General features: G+C 28.7%; 1 protein-coding gene across 2 annotated transcripts in view; it reads left to right on the top strand.

Annotated features, from left to right (window-relative positions):
- Positions 1-390: 390 nt before the first annotated feature.
- The window catches only part of LOC142328703 (facilitated trehalose transporter Tret1-like), a 42,000-nt gene continuing 19,402 nt past the window's right edge, over positions 391-22,988 (top strand). For both annotated transcript variants that reach the window (XM_075372680.1, XM_075372771.1), the window contains exons 1-3: positions 391-551; positions 11,637-11,986; positions 15,529-15,804. In XM_075372680.1, coding sequence (XP_075228795.1) covers positions 500-551; positions 11,637-11,986; positions 15,529-15,804 — 678 coding nt within the window. In that variant the 5' untranslated portion in view covers positions 391-499. The remainder of the gene's footprint in view (positions 552-11,636; positions 11,987-15,528; positions 15,805-22,988) is intronic.

Raw genomic sequence — 22,988 nt, 5'->3', positions numbered from 1 at the left:
TGTTTTTAGATTTTTTTTTTTGTAAAAGAACTCTATATTATATCATTTTTAATGCTAACAAATTAAAGTTAATGCTAAATAAGTGTGTAAAATATAAATAAAAAGGTAAGCTTTAGTTCTCATGTAAAGAAACTTTGAAGTTTCTGATTTTGTTTAAGAATTATACTTAATGTAAAATGTAATTTTTATTCATATAGTATAAGAAATCATTTTACAGTGTAATTAATACTGGAAAAAGAATTGTTTGATGATAAACAGTAACTTTAATATTTATGAACAAATTAAATTAATAATTAAAGATAATTTTATAAAAAGCACTTAAAGTGGTTTCAGCCATATCTCAAGTAGTTATTTTAATATAAAAAGTTCTTGATTTATTTATTTATTTATAATTTAAATGTAAATAGGAAGTGGCCATAATGGATGAATGAAAAAATGAAAATATTATTTATAAATAAAATATTTTAGTGAAAAAACTGAACTTATTTCAACTGCAGGCATGGAAAATGATGGTGGTCATAGGAGACATCTCTATTTCACAGCTATCATAGGTAAATTGCATATTTGTTTTTAAGAGTCTTAAAAGTAAACAATGCTTATTTTGTTTTTAAAGTTTTTAAAATTTTTTAATTAAGTTTATGTAGACAAAATTATTATGTAGAGATGCATTTCATTTATATTAATGCTTTAAATAGCATATTTAATATTCATTATTGTTAAAACATTGTGAAGAGCATTCACATTTTTTGTTATTTTAGAGTAATTACATTTTTTCAGAAAGTTTTGTCATTTGAAAAATAATTTTTGAAAAGTCTACAGTAATTCATTGTGAAATTGTACAAAGGATTATATAAACTTTAACATTAATATTACATTATTCATTATTAGTGTTACATATAAATGCTTTTCAATATTATTTAGTTCAGGATTACATAAATTAAACATTTTTTAACCTGGTTGTAAGTAAATTAACTATAACCATTGTATAAAATAAGAATAAGAGACAAAATAATTTATGATTAAAAAAGTATAGGGTGACTAAACAATATTAAAAATTAGCAACCTGTGCCAAGAAAGTAACATTTTAGTGACTATTTGCAACAACTTTCATAAAATAAAACAAAAAAAATGTATTTAACACTTAGCTAAAATGATTATAAACATTTTAATAAATGCAATTAAAATAGTTTAGATCTTTCAGTAAATTAATAAATCTGGAGTTTAATTCATAGGTGTAACATAAATTTAGTTTAATTACTGAAAATTCTTTTAACAATAGTTCAAAACTGATATTGAGAAAAACAATATATTGTTTTAAAAAATAAATAAAAGCACTATTGATTAATTAATTAATTGTTTTTTGTAGGTAATAACTGTTTTCTCTATTTCTTGGTGCTTCTGTATTACAGGATTTCAGGAGGAAAAATTGATAAGCTTTCATCGTGTATTATGTTTTAATATTCATTAAGTTCCTATAACCAACTATTGGCTAAGAGAATCTTCAATAAGAATTAATTTAACTTTAAATCTCTCCTTTTTTTTATAATAGTTATTTTATTTATAATTCATATTTTATACAGATCTGATGTTATGATGCAATGATAGCCGAGTTGTTCGGACCAGTACCACTTCTTTTTAAGTGACATTCAATCAAGAAAATAAATAAAGAGGAAAAAACTGTTTTTGCAAGATGAAGCAGCAGTCCCCAATTTTTTTTTTGAAATGGCTATGTAGCTAATTTTAAATTTGGATCAATTTTATTAAAATTAGATAAGCTCTACTGATTTTTAGAAAAAGTTTTTTTTTTATGAGTAAATCTTTATATATCATTTTCTAAATTGTTCTTCATAATATACAAATTTTTCTCTTGGAATTCCAATTGTGGCCATTTAGTGAATCAGTTGCTGGTTTTATAGTGGCAATGAAAAGTACTTAAAATACTTTTAATAAAGAAAGAGATATATGATTCTTTTTTTGTTACCTTTATTATCATTGCGATTGTAACAGTCCATCTAACATGGAATTTCCAATGTAGAATTTGCTCTTCAGAAGAGATATTCTTTTGCCTGAATACAAAGATATAATAGCAGAGTATGTCAAAGTAAGATGATGCCTTTATCATGTACAAAGCAAATTAGATACAATAAAAAAATCAATATATTGGATCTGCAAAATAGGTACTTTAGTGAAAACTCAAAGAAACCAAATCCATAACAAAAGAGATTTTTATAAAAACTTTAATTGTAAGTTACATAAGAGCCCTATTGATAAAATAATTTATAAGATTATAAACACCAACTTTTTAATTTTAAAGTGCATTTTTGATTCTGTCTTCTACAATATGCTGTGATTCAGTTCAAGTCATAAGAAGCTCAGTCTTTTAGAAGAGCGATTCTCAAACTTTATTTTTATGCACCATTCATGTGAATTATAGATCAGCAGCATACCACTGAACTATTAAATATGCAATGTCATTAAATTACCAATAAAGTTATATCTCAGAATTGTAAAGCAATAAAAAATTACATTTTTTAAAATGTTTATATTTACTTTATAACAAAAGTGTGAATTATAATTTTTTTTTATTTGTCACAATATTTTAATTAATTTAAAACAAATTATATTTTCTTTACAAATAAATGTTAAATTATACATTTACTTATATTAATGATTACAATATTCTTGAAAATTAAAAGTTTAGTGAGAAGGATAGTGATGGGTATTTAAAACAAGTGAAGAGATATGTTAAGTTGAACTTAATTTTAAGTGCAAATTAGAGTTAAGGCTTAGTTTATTACAAAATCTACTTTTTATTGTCACCATAGTAGACAGTCCATAATTTCGTCACCATAGTTTCATAAAGATAAAATAAGTGGTAGAAAATGGAATTAAAAATAAAAATGCTTTTCTGGAGAGAGATGGATATTCATTTTTAATTTTTAGCCAAAATTCACATAATTTAATTTAGTAAATTCCATGTTCAAACACCTATCATAAGATAATTCTATCAAAGATTCTGTTTTTCTGATAGTGAGGGTTCGATGAATGACATCCAGTATGAACAGGTTTTGCATCGATAGGAGTTCAGAATAGTCTTCATATGATCTTCAAAAGTTTCAGCGAGCCTTAGTAAATGGGGTTTCATATTACTGATGAAATTATCTTTTATTCAATTTCATATACTGTCATAATATTTTCCAAATTGAAAAGACAGCAGGTTTTTTCATTTGAAACACTATTATTCATCATTGAGATTTTACTTTGGTGGCAACACTTCTATATTTTCTTTTCATAACTTAAGTATCATCAGAACAGAAGCCAACAATCAATTCTCTGCAAAGAAGTCAACCAACTTTTTGAATATTTCATCGGTGGTAGTTCATGTTGATAGATCATTCCAAAATAAACAATCCGTTTTAATTGTAGTTTGAAATATATACTGCACATGAACCATAAGTTGAGCATATTTTCTTACATTTGTGCTCTCATTGAATTTTCTGGTGAAAAAATGAGAAATTTTGATTTGAGCTATTGAGTTCCCTTTAACATTTAATCCCTTGCCCACAATTCTGCAGTGCATGGTATCATTTAAAAATAGTGCCATATCTAGGTGTTCAACTGATGATTCATGCAACATATAAGCTGCCATATGTATTTTTGCAGTGGGTAAAACACACCTCCCATTAACCACATATCTCAGGAATGGTTGACCTGAGTTTGTACAAGACTACACTTCATTTACATTCATACATATCATCCTCATTTATCCTCTGAAGTATTGTACAGCGGTTCCAGAGGCTAAACAGAAAAAGAGTAGACAAAACAACAGCTCTTCAGTGATTGAGCTTTTCTATACTTTGCTATCCTTAAGCTCATTAAGAATGACACCTAATTGCTGTTTGAGTACTGCCTGTAAAAGACAACAATTTTTTTTGTGCGTTTATCTCTGACAATTTTTTAAACAAATAATTTTTATGTTCGTATTTGAACGTTGAATGTTTAGTACTAAGTGGCATTTCAGTAATGAGTTTTATGCTTTGCCTTGAAAAAGTTTTAAATCAGATTACTCACTGAAGACGTTGCTCACTATTTTTATCCATGATAGTAAATCCAGTATGTACTCAGTATTATATTTCTTACAACTTTACGTATTTTGGGAAAAGATATTGACTCGCCACAAATTTTGATTCTGAACTAGAGCTCGATGGTACAAGGTTTTTAATTGACAATATTTTGTATGTTGTTGTTTTATTAAGTTATTTATCTGTGTTGATTTATATTTATCGGCAACTAAACTAAGCCAAATTAATTCATGTAAATTATGTATAAATATATAAATATATATATATATATATATATATATCAAAGAAAAAAGTTCCTTTCAAGATACATATACCAACAATAGAATTTCAATTTTATCAAATGAAAAAATAACACAATAACAATATTTTCAAATCAGATTAACACTGGAACACACCGGAAGACACTGTCTGTAGGAAAATCACATTTCACTCTCCTTACTGCTGGAGGAATGTACAGGAATAATTTTATGTGCTTATTAAAAAAATGTTCGTACATGCTCAATGTGGTCCATGTGAGGGACAGACAAATTGCTATTTGTGTTCTGTGACATATAAGAATCCATCGACAGTGCATGTTTATTTTTGTCGGCTGAATAACTGATATTCTTACTTTTGCTGTACGAAGTGGATGCAACGTTCCTTTATGCTTGTTATGAAAATATTAGGATAGGTGCAGCTTACCTTGTATGGATCTAAAATGTCTGTATGGGTTTCACCATCTTCAAAGCACAGATGTATGAGCCTCCATGTCCGATTGTTCAACCGCAATAGCGTACCAGGAGTGATCATTTTAAATGTTGACCAAACAGCGTCTTGGAGCTGCTTGTTGTTGACGTATCTGCGTTTTCGGATCTTTTCTTTTACAAAACTCCAGAGTCCATTGTCAGATGTTGTGAGATCACAGCTTCTTGCTGGCCTAGGGAGTGGAACCGTAACTCTTCTGACCCTCATTCGAACCAGCGATTCGGAAAAAATTCATCGAGGCATCTACGAACATTCAAAGCAAAATGTGCTGGAGCACCTACTTGCTGAAACTTAATGATGTCAGTGATCCCTTTTACTGTTAATTCTGGAAGCAACCACTTGATCATTTTCAGATAACTGTGCTATCAAAAAAATAAGGACCCAAAAGAAATAGCATGAGATGGATGGTGTTCGATTTCCTCAAAAAAGTAAGGATTGTCTTTAACCCAGAAAAAACATTTCGGGCAGGTTCTTCAGCAGTGAATGCACTCTTTTCCGCCATTGTTCCACACTCAACTTTGACTAAGGTCATCTCACCATGAATGAACAGACCCTACGATCCCCACTATGGCTTATCCTTCCCACCTTTTGCAGCATCGATATTAGCGGTGAGAATTGGCAGCAGTAGAGCTAGATTGAGCTGGATTTATTACAATGCAAAGGACTTCCTACCCACAACATACAGAAATAATTTCCTCAAATTATGGTTAAAGGAATTGCTTGATAATATATTTTTAAATTATAATAAATCAAAAAAACGTTTGTGAATTCCTGATCCACTTTATTAATAATAATAATTAAATACCTATAATAATAAAAATCTGTTTTATTAATAATTATGTATTATAATAATTGTAATACAAAATTATTGTATTTTATTGAGTTGTTGTCTCTTCATGTTCTACCTTGAAAAACTCAACGTACCATCATGGTATGAATGGCACAGTTTGAAAACCACTGCTCTAAAATATACTTTTTATATGTTATAAATTTTAGTATGCTATCACCACATATTGTTTACTCTTATTGGTCAAGAAATAACTTTGCTTAGGAAACAATTTTTTTTTTAATTTTTCATATAAATATGAAATTTATCATCTAATTTAAAAATATAATTTAGACTCAACTTTAATAAACATGTAAACTTCAGAAATTTTATTTATTCTTGTTTGTGACAATCTAGATATAAATTTTAATGAATCTAACTTGTTGAGTTGGTATTGGCCCAAATTTAACTTTACCTGCACAGAATTTCAAAAAGATATGCTAGTGGAATGTATTCCTACTAGATCAAAAACAGCTTCTGGGATTTTTTATTTGAATACATTTTGGTAAGAAATTTATAACTTTAAAAAAATTTTTCTTTTTAAAAATTTTAACATTTTTGTCCAAAAATAGATGTTTTGACAGAAAAGAAATTTTCCAGGCCAACTAATTATCATGACTACCATTGTAATTATACCATCACAATACAGAAAAATATTTGTTGTTAAAAAATAAGACGTTTATTTTGGAATAACAGAAGGTAGAAAATCATTAAAAATATAATTTTATCTTGCAACTCAGCATTGAAGCTTTTGACAAAAATTGTTAGAGCAAACATCAGAAACACTCTTCAGTTTTAAAACACAGCAGAATACGAGAAAGACAGTTTTAAAAATCATAGACATTCCATATTATTATTTATAAAATTATTATATAGTAGCAAAACAACTTTACATTCCAAAAAAAACTACACACAACCTAATGTTCCAAATTACATTTTAGTTGTAACTAAATGTCACATTCAACAAACTAGATATAATCACCTACAGGTAAAAGAACACACACATCATAATCAACTTTTGCAATCACTTCACAGAAACTGAATACTCATAAAATTATTATTAATTATAAACAAAAAATACAGAAGCGGCACAGAAGTTCGAAATCCACTACTCTACTTTAACAATAAAAAATATAAAAATTCATTAAATTTGATTAAAACAACATACTGAATGAAGAAACACAACACAGATAAAATATACTGCTTGACCTTATACTGAATAGTTTTAAAAGCCATTCTCAGACAAACACAAAATACAACTATGACAGCTGAAATATCCTTGAGAAAGGAGGAATGAACCATAATTTCAAAAGGTTTAAAAAAACATATTTTGCAATATTAAGGAAGTAAGAAGTTATATTTATTATTGCTACCAATAAATCTGTCCAAAGCCAGTTCTGAATGGTATCTTTTTTTAATATTTCTTTATCTTGAGCTTCTCATAGTTTTGTATAACTGACTTCTCTCTTGATCAGTTATTCTTATCTTCCCCTCTGCTTCTTCTTTCAGATTTTTTCTCTTCCTTCTTTCATTATCTTAAAAATTATAAAATTTAATCAATTTAAGAGTACTTTGCTAACATCTGTTAATAGTTTTCTTATTATTTTAATTCAGTAAGATTTTTGTTAGGATGCTGGAAATAGTATTCCATGAACCATTAAGTGGGCAGTAATTGTTTAAGATTGTAAAACAGTTTTCTTTTTGTAATATTGATTATTTCTGAAATGTATACTTCTACAAATTTGTTAAGCTTGTTTTTAAAAAATGACGTATTTTAGTTTTTAATATTGCAGTGTTTATGTAGAAATTTGTTATGTCAAATCATAGTAATGTTAGGTTTTTATGTTGGTAATAATTTTTTATCATATTTTTGAGGTGTCATTAATTTTTGTTATAATTTGTGTTTATGTATCTTTTTATGATCTTGTCTATACATCAAGCAAGTTTGTGAGGAAGAACATTTTCATACTTTATATCTATTCAGGAATGTTAGATTTATGTATTTCTGAAAAGGCACCAGGGTGAATTTGTTAAAGGAATTATTTTTTGGTGTTGTGTTTTGCATAATGCATATGTACTTATTCATGTCTTTTATTATAGTTTGGTATTTGTGAGTTCGATAATGGATATATATTTTAGTTTAGTAGATGTATATAATAATCATTTTTTTAGGTGTTGTCACCAAATATTGTATGTACATTTTATCTGATCTGATAAATGGATTTATTTATTTATATTTATTTTAAATCTTTAGCTGTATATATTTCAATGTTTGGATGTTAAATTTTTATGGTTGTTTAGTCTGACAGTGGTTTTTTACTTTATTTAACTTTTAGTATTAATAAATATCCAAATATCTTATTAGAGAATCGTAGAGCAGTTTTTAAATTGACTATGATCAGTTTATTTTATGTTGAAAGTTATTAAAACTTTACTTAAGTCAGAGTTACCTTGGCTCCAAATCACAGTTTATGAAGTAAGTATTGTCTAAGTAAAGCTTGCTCAGAATTAGATAAATTTATTAAAACTATCATCCTAAGTAAAGTGTACCTTAACAGTCAATTTAAAACCTGTTATGTAATGTATGTAAGACAGAATATGGATATGGACATGTATTTTGTCATAAATTACCTTTTATTATTCATCAATATTTTTTATAACTGTTTGTACCTAAATCAAAGCTGATTTTTGTGAAGTTTGATTCAGCAGTTGATCTAAAACAATGAATTTACAGTATATGTAACAGAATTGTATATGTACAGAATTTGAAATATATGTATTTCAAATTCTTCCTTTCACTTTCTTTTTACGTCTTCCACCATATCTAAATCTCCTTCTCCTACAAATATATTTCTTTTAATTTATAAAATAATGATAATTATTTTTTATTCTTTCAATCAATGTCTTGATTGGTATAGTCCATCACTTTCAGAATAACAAGGAATTTGTTTGTTGATTCTTGGTCAAGACATTTTGGGTATTAACTATTTAACTGTTAACAGCATATGGATTGATATTTTCTTTTACTCAAGTCTTACACAATAACAGAAATACTAATAGTGGTAAGCCAATTAGTGTAGTGGCTAGCACTCGGTCTTCTCATACACCTTGCTACAAGTTCAGTTCCTAGCAATCTTCAGTAACAGAAAAAAGTTACTTGTAATTAAGATTACATCTACTATAACTAATAAATTTAGAGGATTATTACTTTGATTACTTATTTATAACAAATAAATAAATAGGCAACTCATTTTTATTGATCAACCATCACTGATAGGAATATATATGAAACAGAAATACATAAAACTAATGCCTCTGGTAGAAAAGTCAAAAAATAAAGCATGATCTCTTGATTTATAGCCTGTAATAATTTTATTTTAAGAGAATTTCCTTTTGATTTTTTAAAATTATTGTATAATTTCTTAAACTAAACATTTTATCAAACAATGATTTTTTTTATTATGATTCTTATTATTATTATTATTATTTTTATTATTTTCTTTTCTTATTTCAAAAAACAATTAACATTCTACATTTATACACTTTCAACTGAAGTGTCTACTCAAGAATAGTCAAATTAATAACTTACCAACCACTTTCATGTTCACTTATTCTTTTAATATAATGTTATCAATTTCTTTATTTTGCAAATTAATATTCTAAAATTGATTAACTGAAGTATTTTGTTTTGTATGAAATTGTCAGTAATTTCTGAATAATTCTTTATTCCTTGAAAGACAAATATAGATACTTGAAAGATATATAGATTTGGTATATCATTTATCTCTTGCACTTAAGTGATGATGTATGTTATTTTAATGATTATTTTTATAACATAATTTCTACATGCGAGAATAACTGGGAAGAAGGAAACAACATCTTTTTAAAAATCTTATCGTAAAAATGTACTCTGAATTAAAATCATTTTCATTAAGAAGTTAAAAAGAATTCAGTAAGTTTTGCTTACTTCTAAAAACCATATTGGATGCTTTTTAAAATTATGAGAGAAAATAATTAACCTGTTAAGTTATAAAAAATATAATTTTTATTTTAGACTAATGTGGAACTCCTGAGAAGTTTTAACAAGCTACAATGTTTTTATTAAAATAAAGGAAGCTGCCATGTATTTATTATTCTACTTCATATTATAAATGAGAAGTAGTATAGTAGTTTAATTAAAATAAGTACTTTATATTTTCAATTTACAAAAATTATAAAAAAAATAATTTTTTAATACAGTTTAGATAAAAACAGCATTATACATAATGTACTAACAATAGAATCAATTCCACTTTGATGGCAATGTTTGAATAAAATCCAAGCATTGGCATAAATCTGAAACTATTATAAGTGTTGGCAAGAAAATATAATTGATGTAATGCCTTAATCCATTCTAACAGTTCCAAAGCAACTTGTGTAGAAGTCTCAAAAGAAAAAGACAATTCTTTTCTACATGTGCTGGTGAAAAAGCCCTTGTCTTTTGCATTTTTTAAAAACGTAACTGACAAAAGAAACAAAGAAAAATAATGGAAGTAAAATTAATAATGATAATATTAAAAACATTAAATGAAAAAATCCAGTAAATATAAATAAAATAAATACTAACACTTATAATTCATGATAAAACATAATCATTCTACATCAGGCAGAGACTGATTTAAATCAGTAATTAAACATAATTACTAGTTAAAATAAATCAATTCTATGCTTCTTTAAACAACAAAAATTATTTTCTCATGTAATTCCTTAGAGCTGATTATGTATTTAATAATCACATATTATTTCAGTAGAAATGCTAGAGTATAGCACTGAATAGGAGATTCCACTTAGGTGTTACTTTTATTTTTTCCTCACATTATAAAGTTAGGTAGTTATTATTTATCAATCAGCATGAAATAATGATAACATTCCTATTTATTTTTTAATTTGCTTTTCATACTTCTTATTAGCAATTATAGGTTTAACTTGTGCAGAAAGTAAAAAAATTCCCTTTTTATATTTTCTAACACGTTATTGATCTATGGTTAGTACAATCTCTGATAATCTACATGCAATGAAAATGCATTTTAATTTTTTCATACATTGTAAATAAAAATATATTTTTAAGAAAAACTCAGAATTTTAAGTCAGAGTATTTCAATAATTAGAAAATTAAAGGCAGAATTTATGCACATTTTACAACATTAATATTTTAGAGTTATGATTGTCATTACCATCAAAACATAAGTGAAAAATATCTGTGTGGGTTTTTAAAATTATTTATACTGAAGTATTCAAATAACATTTTATCTCTATATTTAAATAACTTGTAGAAATAAAAATCCTGTTGAAAAATTCAACAGCTTCACTTTTTTTTTTAGCCTCCAGACCACAGTTAGGTATTGCTTCAGAGGATGAGATGAAATGACAATTTTGTAGCATGTGAAAATGCCATGCTTGACTGGTATTTGAACCTGGGACCTCCGAATGAAATGCAGAGATGCACCAATCATGCTACAGAGGTCAGCTCAGCTGCTTCACTTAAGAACATTTGCATAAAACTTACTACAGGTCTAGTAAAAGGGACCTAAAGACCCCTACTATGCTGCCCACTCACTGCCCATTACTACTATTGCTGCCCACATATTGGTTATACAGGGATTTCAGAACATACTATGAATTATAAAACATTTTTATTGATGGGCAAGTAGGGATGGGCATTGTAGTGACCTCATGAATTTCATCACTATCATGATGAACTATTATAGGTTGAGGTTTAAAAGGTTGAAAAATTTGTCATAGAAACCAGATGTTTGAAAATTAAAATAGAAGGATGTAGTGTTGAAATACCATGAAATTGTCTAAAGATGTAATCATCTTCCCTTTAAATATTCAGCTGTACTTTTGTGCTCATAACAAGCAGTACTCAAAACCTATTAAATGAAAATTATATTTAAATAATCATTAAATTAGAAAAATAATGATGTGTCTTCTATTCATTTCAGTAAGTTTGGGTTATTCAAGTGTTGGTTGTGTTTTCTCATGGACATCACCCACACTTCCTCGTTTAATGGCCAAAGATTCATGGTTACCAATAACAGAAGAACAAGGTTCTTGGATTGCTTCTATTATGGCTATTGGTGGAACAATTGGCCCATTACTATCTGGTAAATTGTTGGACTGCTTAGGAAGAAAATGGACACTAATTTTAGCAGCACTCCTTCTGATCATTTCTTGGATTGTGCTAGCACTAGCCAGTTGTGTGGAGATACTGTATGGAGGAAGAATTATTTCAGGATTTTCAACTGCACTCATGTTTATGGCACTCATCCTGTACATCGCTGAAATTTCTGATGTATGCCAACTTATTATTCATATTGTTATAGTATTTATTATTATTATTGTATTATTATAAATAATAACTTAATTATAGTATAATGATAATTATTATTATCTCTTTATTCACTCTAGTAACATTGCCTGTTTAAATGGTGTTTACACCATTGATCATTGATCACATAAATGGTGTTTACACTATTTAAACAGGCAGTGTCACTAGCTAAAGGTGTTAATTGCAGATTGACACCTTTATCTAGGTGTATTAGCAGACTAAATGAAGTTGGGTAGTTGATGTGTTTCTTGTTAGACCCTGCAATATAATAAGTTTATTTGAGTAGAATTTCTTAATAGTGCCTTGTTACAATAATATTACTTTTTTGTATTCTTAGCTACATTTTTATTCAGTTATTTTTTGTTACTGTTGTAGTATTTTTGTGTTTTGGTTTGCCGCATTACAAAGTCATTTGTGGTTTATGTTATTGTAGTTACATAACATTTATATTCAATTTAATTTTTTGACATTCCTCTGCTTTATACATCTCCTGATAGGACTTAAACACGCACCAACATTTTCTTTTACTGTTCTATTCACTTTATTCATATTAGTGTAGTTCACAGCCTTTAATTAGAGATTTCTTAGGGAGATTGGGATGGCTGTAAGGGGAGAAGTGGAGGTCATCTAAATAAAAAGAAAAAAATTACTATTTTTTTTTTTGGAAGTTTTAGGGGGATCGACTAATATGGTCATTAGCTTCTTTTCCTATCAAAAAAAAAGAAAAAATCTCTTTTCATTCCCATTAATTTACTAGCGACATAGTCGGCAGGCTAGTTTTGTCAAAACATACCATCTAAATATAGACTTGTCAAAAAGTATTAAAACGAAGAGTGGTTTAAAGAAACGTGTTCAGAAGTGGAAAGAGAAATGAACATTGGTAAAATAGACGGAGCATACAGGAAAGTTAAGGAAAATTTTGGGGTACATAAATTAAAATCTAATAATGTGTTAAACAAAGATGGTACACCAATATATAATACGAAAGGTAAAGTCGATAGATGGGTGGAATATATTGAAGAGTTATACAGAGGAAATGAATTAGAAAATGGTGTTATAGAGGAAGAAGAGGAAGTTGAGGAGGATGAAATGGGAGAAACAATACTGAGATCTGAATTTAAGAGAGCATTAAAAGATTTAAATGGCAGAAAGGCTCCTGGAATAGACGGAATACCTATAGAATTACTGTGCAGTGCAGGTGAGGAAGCGATTGATAGATTATACAAACTCGTGTGTAATATTTATGAAAAAGGGGAATTTCCATCAGACCTCAAAAAAAGTGTTATAGTAATGATACCAAAGAAAGCAGGGGCAGATAAATGTGAAGAATACAGAACAATTAGTTTAACTAGTTATGCATCAAAAATCTTATCTAGAATTCTATACAGAAGAATTGAGAGGAGAGTGGAAGAAGTGTTAAGAGAAGACCAATTTGGTTTCAGGAAAAGTATAGGGACAAGGGAAGCAATTTTAGGCCTCAGATTAATAGTAGAAGGAAGGTTAAAGAAAAACAAACCAACATACATGGAGTTTATAGACCTAGAAAAGGCATTCGATAACGTAGACTGGAATAAAATGTTCAGCATTTAAAAAAAATTAGAGTTCAAATACAGAGATAGAAGAACAATTGCTAACATGTACAGGAACCAAACAGCAACAGTAATAATTGAAGAACATAAGAAAGAAGCCTTAATAAGAAAGGGAGTCCGACAAGGATGTTCCCTATCCCCGTTACTTTTTAATCTTTACATGGAACTAGCAGTTAATCATGTTAAAGAACAATTTAGATTCGGAGTAACAGTACAAAGTGAAAAAATAAAGATGCTACGATTTGCTGATGATATAGTAATTCTAGCCGAGAGTAAAAAGGGTTTAGAAGAAACAATGAATGGCATAGATGAAGTCTTACGCAAGAACTATCTCATGAAAATAAACAAATACAAAACAAAAGTAATGAAAATGTATTAGAAATAACAAAGATGGACCAATGAATGTGAAAATAGGAGGAGAAAAGATTATGGAGGAAGAAGAATTTTGTTACTTGGGAAGTAGAATTACTAAAGATGGACGAAGCAGGAGCGATATAAAATGCCAAATAGCACAAGCGAAACGAGCCTTCAGACAGCAATATAATTTGTTAACATCAAAAATTAATTTAAATGTCAGGAAAAAATTTGTACATTAGATGTTGTAACATCTAGTTGTATATCTCCCTTTTTGTTGCAATCGACTAAACCAAAAGTGTTCAAAAAATCTCAAAATAAAAAAAAAAAAATGAATTTTTTACAAACACTTTTACAAGAACTTTTCAACGATATATCATACGTGGTACTTATTTTCATTGGATCCAGAATTATAGCCAAATGAAAGTTTATTAAATAAAATATTTGGATCTTAGAAGGCACATCGGTTGGCATCAGACTTCTTCTTTTTTTAACTTAGTTTTTTTAAGTTATTTTTTTAACTTCTTTTTAATTTAAATATATTAATAATTATTAACCCGTGATAATAAAAAAAATTTACAACAATTCGTAATTCAATAATAACCAAAAAAATGAAAAGCTATTTGTGAAATAAAAGTTTAAGTACTTTTAAAAATGTGTACATGTAATTTAATTAGCATTATTACATATGTGTACATGTAACATATTTGGTGAAATTCTGATTATTTAATATTAATTGAAAATTATAATTTAGAATCTTATTATTTTTGTGTTTTCTAGTTTAATTTTATCTACATTAAACTTAATTACAGAGTGACTGAAAAATAGACTGTCACGAGAACAACATATACATTGAGACATACATGCCCTAACTTTAATACAGTGCAAAAATTTCTTAGATTTTAGTTCATTACTCCTCTGATACTGCGGGCCAATATTCTCCCTAAATCAGAGTTGATCATCATTTTGTTTATTTTTTATTACCAATCATTTGATTGCTTTTTGGCTTGATATAATTCTTCTGATCTTAATTTGCGTACACATTCTCTTGTTTTCAAATTTCCTGTCTCTTTATATTCATCATATTCTCTTAATCTTTTTATTCTTACTTTGGTTTTAATGTTTTCTTCCTCTTTATATTTATCATTTTCTCTTAATGTTAAAGGGACTTTTACTCTATCCTAGAATTTCATGTAAGATTATTGAATTAATAATTGTATAAATAAATATTTGATGTTAATAAAAACTAATATTTCAGAAATTCTGTAACTATTCACCTTATTGAAAAATTGGAAGAATGTATCTCACTTTCAAATGAAATGAGTTTAAATGAAGTGCAGCAAAAATGTGTATATATAATTTAATAGGCGTACAAGGAAGGCATATAGTGTCCATATAAGATTTTTTTACGTTTTAATGAATAAAAATTAAATAAATTTAATTTATATTTTAATAAATTGATTGAAATTAACTAAATTAAAAACTGAATCGCATATGACATATCTTTTGATTTAGATATTTTTGAAATTTATGGAATGTTCATTGAATCTTAACTTTTTTTAGGAAGTGTCACGAGGGATGTTATCATCAACATCAGAATTTTCACTTGCAATTGGCTTTAATTTGCAATACTTTGCCGGTCCATATCTATCTTACAAGATGCTGATAGTAGTTTCAGTTTGTCTACCGATTTTATTTATATTGTTGTTCATATGGCTTCCAGAATCACCACATTACCTTATTGCAAAAGGAAAGAAAGAGGAATCTATAAAAAGCCTGCGTTGGTTTAGAGGAAATATTCCACGAGATTGTGCTGAAAAAGAGATAGTGATTATTGAGGTAAGATTGTATATGTTAATTTTCATTAAAAAAAAAAAAACCAGCAATTTTACTGTAGGCAGTTGATTATATACTTAGTAAGTTTAAATATTTGATATATCTAGAAAATTGGATTTTTGCATAAAAAAGCAGGCGTAGAATGTTATTCTCTATTATTTTAGTCAATTAAAATAAAGTGACTTTACAAATAATTAAGTACAAATCCACAAAATAAAATTTATTTCTTAGATTATGTAATACCTGTTTAATAATTATAAAACTCAAAATATTTTATGCTTAATTACCAATCTAAAGAACTTTTTTTTTTTTTTTTTTTTTGTCTTCAGTCATTTGACTGGTTTGATGCAGCTCTCCAAGATTCCCTATCTAGTGCTAGTCGTTTCATTTCAGTATACCCTCTACATCCTACATCCCCAACAATTTATTTTACATACTCCAAACGTGGCCTGCCTACACAATTTTTTCCTTCTACCTGTCCTTCTAATATTAAAGCGACTATTCCAGGATGCCTTAGTATGTGGCCTATAAGTCTGTCTCTTCTTTTAACTATATTTTTCCAAATGCTTCTTTCTTCATCTATTTGCCGCAATACCTCTTCATTTGTCACTTTATCCACCCATCTGATTTTTAACATTCTCCTATAGCACCACATTTCAAAAGCTTCTAATCTTTTCTTCTCAGATACTCCGATTGTCCACGTTTCACTTCCATATAAAGCGACACTCCAAACATACACTTTCAAAAATCTTTTCCTGACATTTAAATTAATTTTTGATGTAAACAAATTATATTTCTTACTGAAGGCTAGTTTAGCTTGTGCTATTCGGCATTTTATATCGCTCCTGCTTCGTCCATCTTTAGTAATTTTACTTCCCAAATAACAAAATTCTTCTACCTCCATAATCTTTTCTCCTCCTATTTTCACATTCAGCGGTCCATCTTTGTTATTTCTACTACATTTCATTACTTTTGTTTTCTTCTTGTTTATTTTCATGAGATAGTTCTTGCGTAGGACTTCATCTATGCCGTTCATTGTTTCTTCTAAATCCTTTTTACTCTCGGCTAGAATTACTGTATCATCAGCAAATCGTAGCATCTTTATCTTTTCACCTTGGACTGTTACTCCGAATCTAAATTGTTCTTTAACATCATTAACTGCTAGTTCCATGTAAAGATTAAAAAGTAACGGAGATAGGGAACATCCTTGTCGGACTCCCTTTCTTATTAGGGCTTCTTTCTTATGTTCTTCAATTGTTATTGTTGCTGTTTGGTTCCTGTACATGTTAGCAATTGTTCTTCTATCTCTGTATTTGAACCCTAATTTTTTTAAAATGCTTAACATTTTATTCCAATCTACGTTATCGAAAGCCTTTTCTAGGTCTATAAATGCCAAGTATGTTGGTTTGTTTTTCTTTAATCTTCCTTCTACTATTAATCTGAGGCCTAAAATTGCTTCCCTTGTCCCTATACTTTTCCTGAAACCAAATTGGTCTTCTCCTAATACTTCTTCCACTCTCCTCTCAATTCTTCTGTATAAAATTCTAGTTAAGATTTTTGATGCATGACTAGTTAAACTAATTGTTCTATATTCTTCACATTTATCTGCCCCTGCTTTCTTTGGTATCATAACTATAACACTTTTTTTGAAGTCTGACGGAAATTCCCCTTTTTCATAAATATTACACACCAGTTTGTATAATCTATCAATCGCTTCCTCACCTGCACTGCGCAGTAATTCTACAGGTATTCCGTCTATTCCAGGAGCCTTTCTGCCATTTAAATCTTTTAATGCTCTCTTAAATTCAGATCTCAGTATTGTTTCTCCCATTTCATCCTCCTCAACTTCCTCTTCTTCCTCTATAACACCATTTTCTAATTCATTTCCTCCGTATAACTCTTCAATATATTCCACCCATCTATCGACTTTACCTTTCGTATTATATATTGGTGTACCATCTTTGTTTAACACATTATTAGATTTTAATTTATGTACCCCAAAATTTTCCTTAACTTTCCTGTATGCTCCGTCTATTTTACCAATGTTCATTTCTCTTTCCACTTCTGAACACTTTTCTTTAATCCACTCTTCTTTCGCCAGTTTGCACTTCCTATTTATAGCATTTCTTAATTGCCGATAGTTCCTTTTACTTTCTTCATCATTAGCATTCTTATATTTTCTACGTTCATCCATCAGCTGCAATATATCGTCTGAAACCCAAGGTTTTCTACCAGTTCTCTTTATTCCGCCTAAGTTTGCTTCTGCTGATTTAAGAATTTCCTTTTTAACATTCTCCCATTCTTCTTCTACATTTTCTACCTTATATTTTTTACTCAGACCTCTTGCGATGTCCTCCTCAAAAATCTTCTTTACCTCCTCTTCCTCAAGCTTCTCTAAATTCCACCGATTCATCTGACAACTTTTCTTCAGGTTTTTAAACCCCAATCTACATTTCATTATCACCAAATTATGGTCGCTATCAATGTCTGCTCCAGGGTAAGTTTTGCAGTCAACGAGTTGATTTCTAAATCTTTGCTTAACCATGATATAATCTATCTGATACCTTGCAGTATTGCCTGGCTTTTTCCAAGTGTATATTCTTCTATTATGATTTTTAAATTGGGTGTTGGCAATTACTAAATTATACTTCGTGCAAAACTCTATAAGTCGGTCCCCTCTTTCATTCCTTTTGCCCAGCCCGTATTCACCCACTATATTTCCTTCCTTGCCTTTTCCAATGCTTGCTTTCCAATCTCCAACTATTATTAAATTTTCATCTCCTTTTACATGTTTAATTGCTTCATCAATCTAAAGAACAAACTGCGTAAATTGACAGGGTGTAATATTTTCAGTGTTGGAGCATTTATAAGATTCACAAAATGAATAGTAAAACTTATAGTTGCATTGTTGGTGCTACCATATTGAGTGGGTATATGAAGAGAGGCCTGACAAAGAAATTATTCCTGAAAGAGGGTAGCAGTCCTTAGTTATTAAGTGTGCTAAATAATTAATGATTGATATTGCTCTGAACAACAATTCTAAAGCTTACTTATTTTGGGCTTTGAGAACATCATGGCACATTTATTACAGCTGTATGTTCTAAGAAAACACTTTCTCTTATTCCTTTTCTGTTTTTATTAAATGCTTTTGATGGCTTTCTCTTGTGTAAAGTAGTCTAAATGTAAATTAGTTATTGGTTGGATCTCCAAGTGATAACTAATCAAGAGGGGATCATTAAAAAATATGATTCATTACATTCTATGAGTTAGTGTGGAATTGTAGAAGTCTGAATATAATTGGCAGACAAGATAATTTAAAACAGAGATTGATAAGTTAAAACTAGAATAGGAGTGATATAAAATAGAAAGATGAGCAAAGTTTTTGATTAGGGAGTTATAGAATAACTAAATAAAAATATTAAAATACTAATGTAGAATACTAATGTAATAATAAAAGACAGTCACAGAAATGTTTAACGTACAGAGAATGAGAGGTTGTTTCAGTCAAGATAGATTCAAATCCCAAGCCTACTAAAATAATGCAGATTTATATGATGACAACCTCTTCAGTAGAAGATGATATGAAAAAGATATATGAAGAAACTGATGATCTAATCAAATATTTAAACGGAATTTATAGTACAATAATGATGAGAAACTGGAATACCATATTTGGAAAAGAACAAAAAGGAAAAAAATATCTGGAAATGATAGATTAATGACAATTTTAATTTAGCTACATTATCACTACAAGACGATAGCACAAATTCATGCATATAACGGTCAAATATAAAATATAAAAGAGAAACTAGCTTTTAAAAGTGAAAAGTAATGAATGCAATCACTTTATTAAAAAATAATAAAAGAATGTATACGAGATATGAGTGAAAGAAAGACGTACAGGGAAATATGTTAGATTTTACAATAGTCCAAAATTTCAGGACTAAATTATAATTGAAATATAGGGTTAAAATGAATTAGTAACAATGGTGTGAATGGAAAATCTTTATTAAATGATACATGAAATAATTTAAAGATAAAAAATAAGTTGGCATAAATAAGGAAAGCTTTTATGAAAAAAAGACGTCTACTAGTATCAGTTATAAATCTATTAATTTAAAATAATTCTTTAAAATATTTTTATGCAATATAGCTCTTTATGGTACTGAAACATTAACAATACAATAAAAAAAAAATTGAAATGTGGTTTTCAAGGAGCATGTTAAAAAAATTAGGCTGAACAATATCATTTTTATCGAGCACTTAAGACAAACAGGAGAAGGGAGAAATTTTAGTCTTGTAAAGAGATGAGCTAGATAGAAATTTATTAATTAATACATTAAGGTTTAGTTAGTGTGGTGTTGAAAGGGATCTGCAGAAGGTAAAACTGTCGAGCGATGAAAAGAATGGAATATATAAAATGGACAGTTGCAAATTTAAGATAGAAAATGTTGAAATTATTACAGAACAGAAAGGAATAGAGAATAACATTAAAGCATTCATATGGCTGATGACTCAAAAAAGAACTGAAAACAAATTTTCATTTTTAATAATTAGGGCCTGTATTTATCAAAATGTTATTTTCCATCCTAATTTTCCTAGCTTTCAATTTTAATTTAGCTACATTATCACTACAAGATAACAGAACAAATTCATGCATATAATGGAAAACTACACTGTTATTTAACACTTATCGAGAAAAGGAGCTGGCTTATCAAATGTGCAAAAATCTGATAGTTAGCTGTTAGTTTTTTTTATACTGAACTTGCAATTATAGATAAATTATTTTCAATATTATTCTATATTCTATTTATTTACCTGAGACATTCTAGATTCAACAGCATTTCACTAAAGTAACTGGTTGAAACCAAATAATAGTAAGAAAAAAGATTTTTTAAAGATTTTTTCCCATCTTTTTCTTCAAATGTAGACCATTTCCCTAGAAATTTTCTTTTTAATGCAGATAATGAAATTTGATCTAAACTATTTTCTAGTTACTAAATTAATAACTAGGACCTTTGGGAAACATGATGTGCTGAAAAATTGTCCTGTGTGCACTAACAGTACCTAGTTGTTGTAACTACAATCATTATAATAAATAAATGTAATTTTAACTGCAGTTAATTTTTTAATGACTTCTAGCAACTTACTGCATTGTGCAATTTCAACAATTTTTAGATATCTTTTGTCCTTGGCGTTGAATATTTTTTTTATTGATATCTTTTTCTGTTACAAGTTTGTATGTTAGAGTAAAAACTATTTATATGGTGGGACCAAACAGCTGTCAGCAACTTGAAACACTTACATATCAGTCACTCTTGAAAAGACAGTAGCACAAGAATAACATCTCATGCAAGGTTTAGTAGAGGAATCTAAGAGTGTTGGATTCCCATTGTTTGGTCCATGAAGGCACATTCTGTATCCTATTACAAATCAGCAGTCCAATCCAACTGCTATGCCGGTGATATTTATTCCTATAAATTACATTTCACTGTATTTTCTAAATGATTACTATATTAAACATTGTTACTCTTAGAGAAAGTGACTCTAACTCATACTTTGGTGGATTATATGCATCACAATAAAAAAGAATGATTGGAGCATATACTAAAAATCAGAATACAAAGCAACAGATTAATTTAACACTTCCCAAGGCAAACTATGTTTAGCTGAAATGTATTCATTCTGAAATGGAACAAAAAAGATTACAACTATAATTGATATTTGATTTGACCCTGCATGATTTTTTATTACTTAAATAAGGCTTGGTGTTCTTCATAAAGGTGAAAAATGAATATTGTGGCACAGTGTTAATGATGATTGTCAAATAAGTGGAAGTAATTGAAGCTAATTATATTGGTAAATCTCCTAATGCCAAAATATCCTACAAGGTTTCACTCACAATGTTGTCTTCTGACAAAGATGTTTTAACTCTTGTGCATTTGAAAAGTGAACAAACTAAATGCATCTGTTTATAAGAGTAGGCAAATTCAGAAATATCTGTTTTGATGGAAGAGAAAAGATTTTGGTGCTTTTAGCCTTTTAGTATTTTTAAAAGAATTAAATGTATATGAAAAATGTTCAGGTTGCTTTATCACACAAAAAAGAAACATTCATCATTTTAGTTCAAATGTTACTTCCTGAAATTAATAAAAGGGATACAAATTTTAGACTCTTCATGAAAACCAGAAGAATGTATTTTTATAATATTAAGGTCATTTAACACGTCAAAAACAAGAGTTTTGCTATAAAATTACTCACTGAATTTGAATTGACATTTATAGGAAGGGTCAGATTGACAGAAATAGAATATATTGTGAGTGGTGAACAAGCATTTTTGTGGCACCTCTCGCCACACAACGTCTTTTGGGGCTATTATTATAAATGTTCTTAAACTAATTGTCAGTGTATTTCATATGCCACAATTTTACAATGACACAGTTTTTCAATGGATGCTCTCTCTGAGGAGATGCAACCAGATTTGAAGGTATGGTTGTTGTAAGCTGCAAAGATGTAACATCAATGTAAATCCAAAAGTAGCAGAACTAATACTTCTATAATATTTCATAAGAAAAAAGTTGTTATTTATTAACAGTGTTTTAAAGAAGTCTTCCTTACTACGTTTAATAAAACTGAACCCAATAAAATCCATTAAGAGCAATATAATATTGTTTTTTATGGATGAATGAATTCATTAAAAATACGACGGTAAGTCAATTATTATCCGCAATTTAGTTATATTTTTTTTTGTTGGTAGCCCTGTCGTGTTGCGTAGATGACGCATGCGTGGTTTAATTGCTGCTTTGTCTGTGCAGGTTTGATGTTGCTAGGTTAGTTCCATTATCGCTGCCCTCCGTTAACCATAGCTGCTCCGCTTTCTGTTTGCACCATAGAAGACCAACGTTCAGTAATCCGTTTTTTGTAGTCGGAAGGTGTATCGGGAGCCGAAATTTATCGAAAACTTTACTCTACGAATGGATTGAAAAATTCAAAAATGGTCGCACATGTGTTACTTACGACGAAGAAGCCGGACAACCGTTTACCTACACAAATGAGGAAAACATTGAGCGTGCACATGACATGAGCGTGCGTTTTCTTAGACAGACGAGAAACTATTGATAAAGTGGCATATCATCTGCAAATTAGTCACGGTTCTGCCTACGAAATCATCCACAACAGACTTGGAT

Source organism: Lycorma delicatula, chromosome 1 (genome assembly GCF_047948215.1).
Source record: "Lycorma delicatula isolate Av1 chromosome 1, ASM4794821v1, whole genome shotgun sequence".
Classification (NCBI taxonomy): Eukaryota; Metazoa; Arthropoda; class Insecta; order Hemiptera; family Fulgoridae; genus Lycorma; species Lycorma delicatula.
Note: the sequence above shows the minus strand (reverse complement) of the source record. Positions and strands in the feature narration are given on the sequence as shown.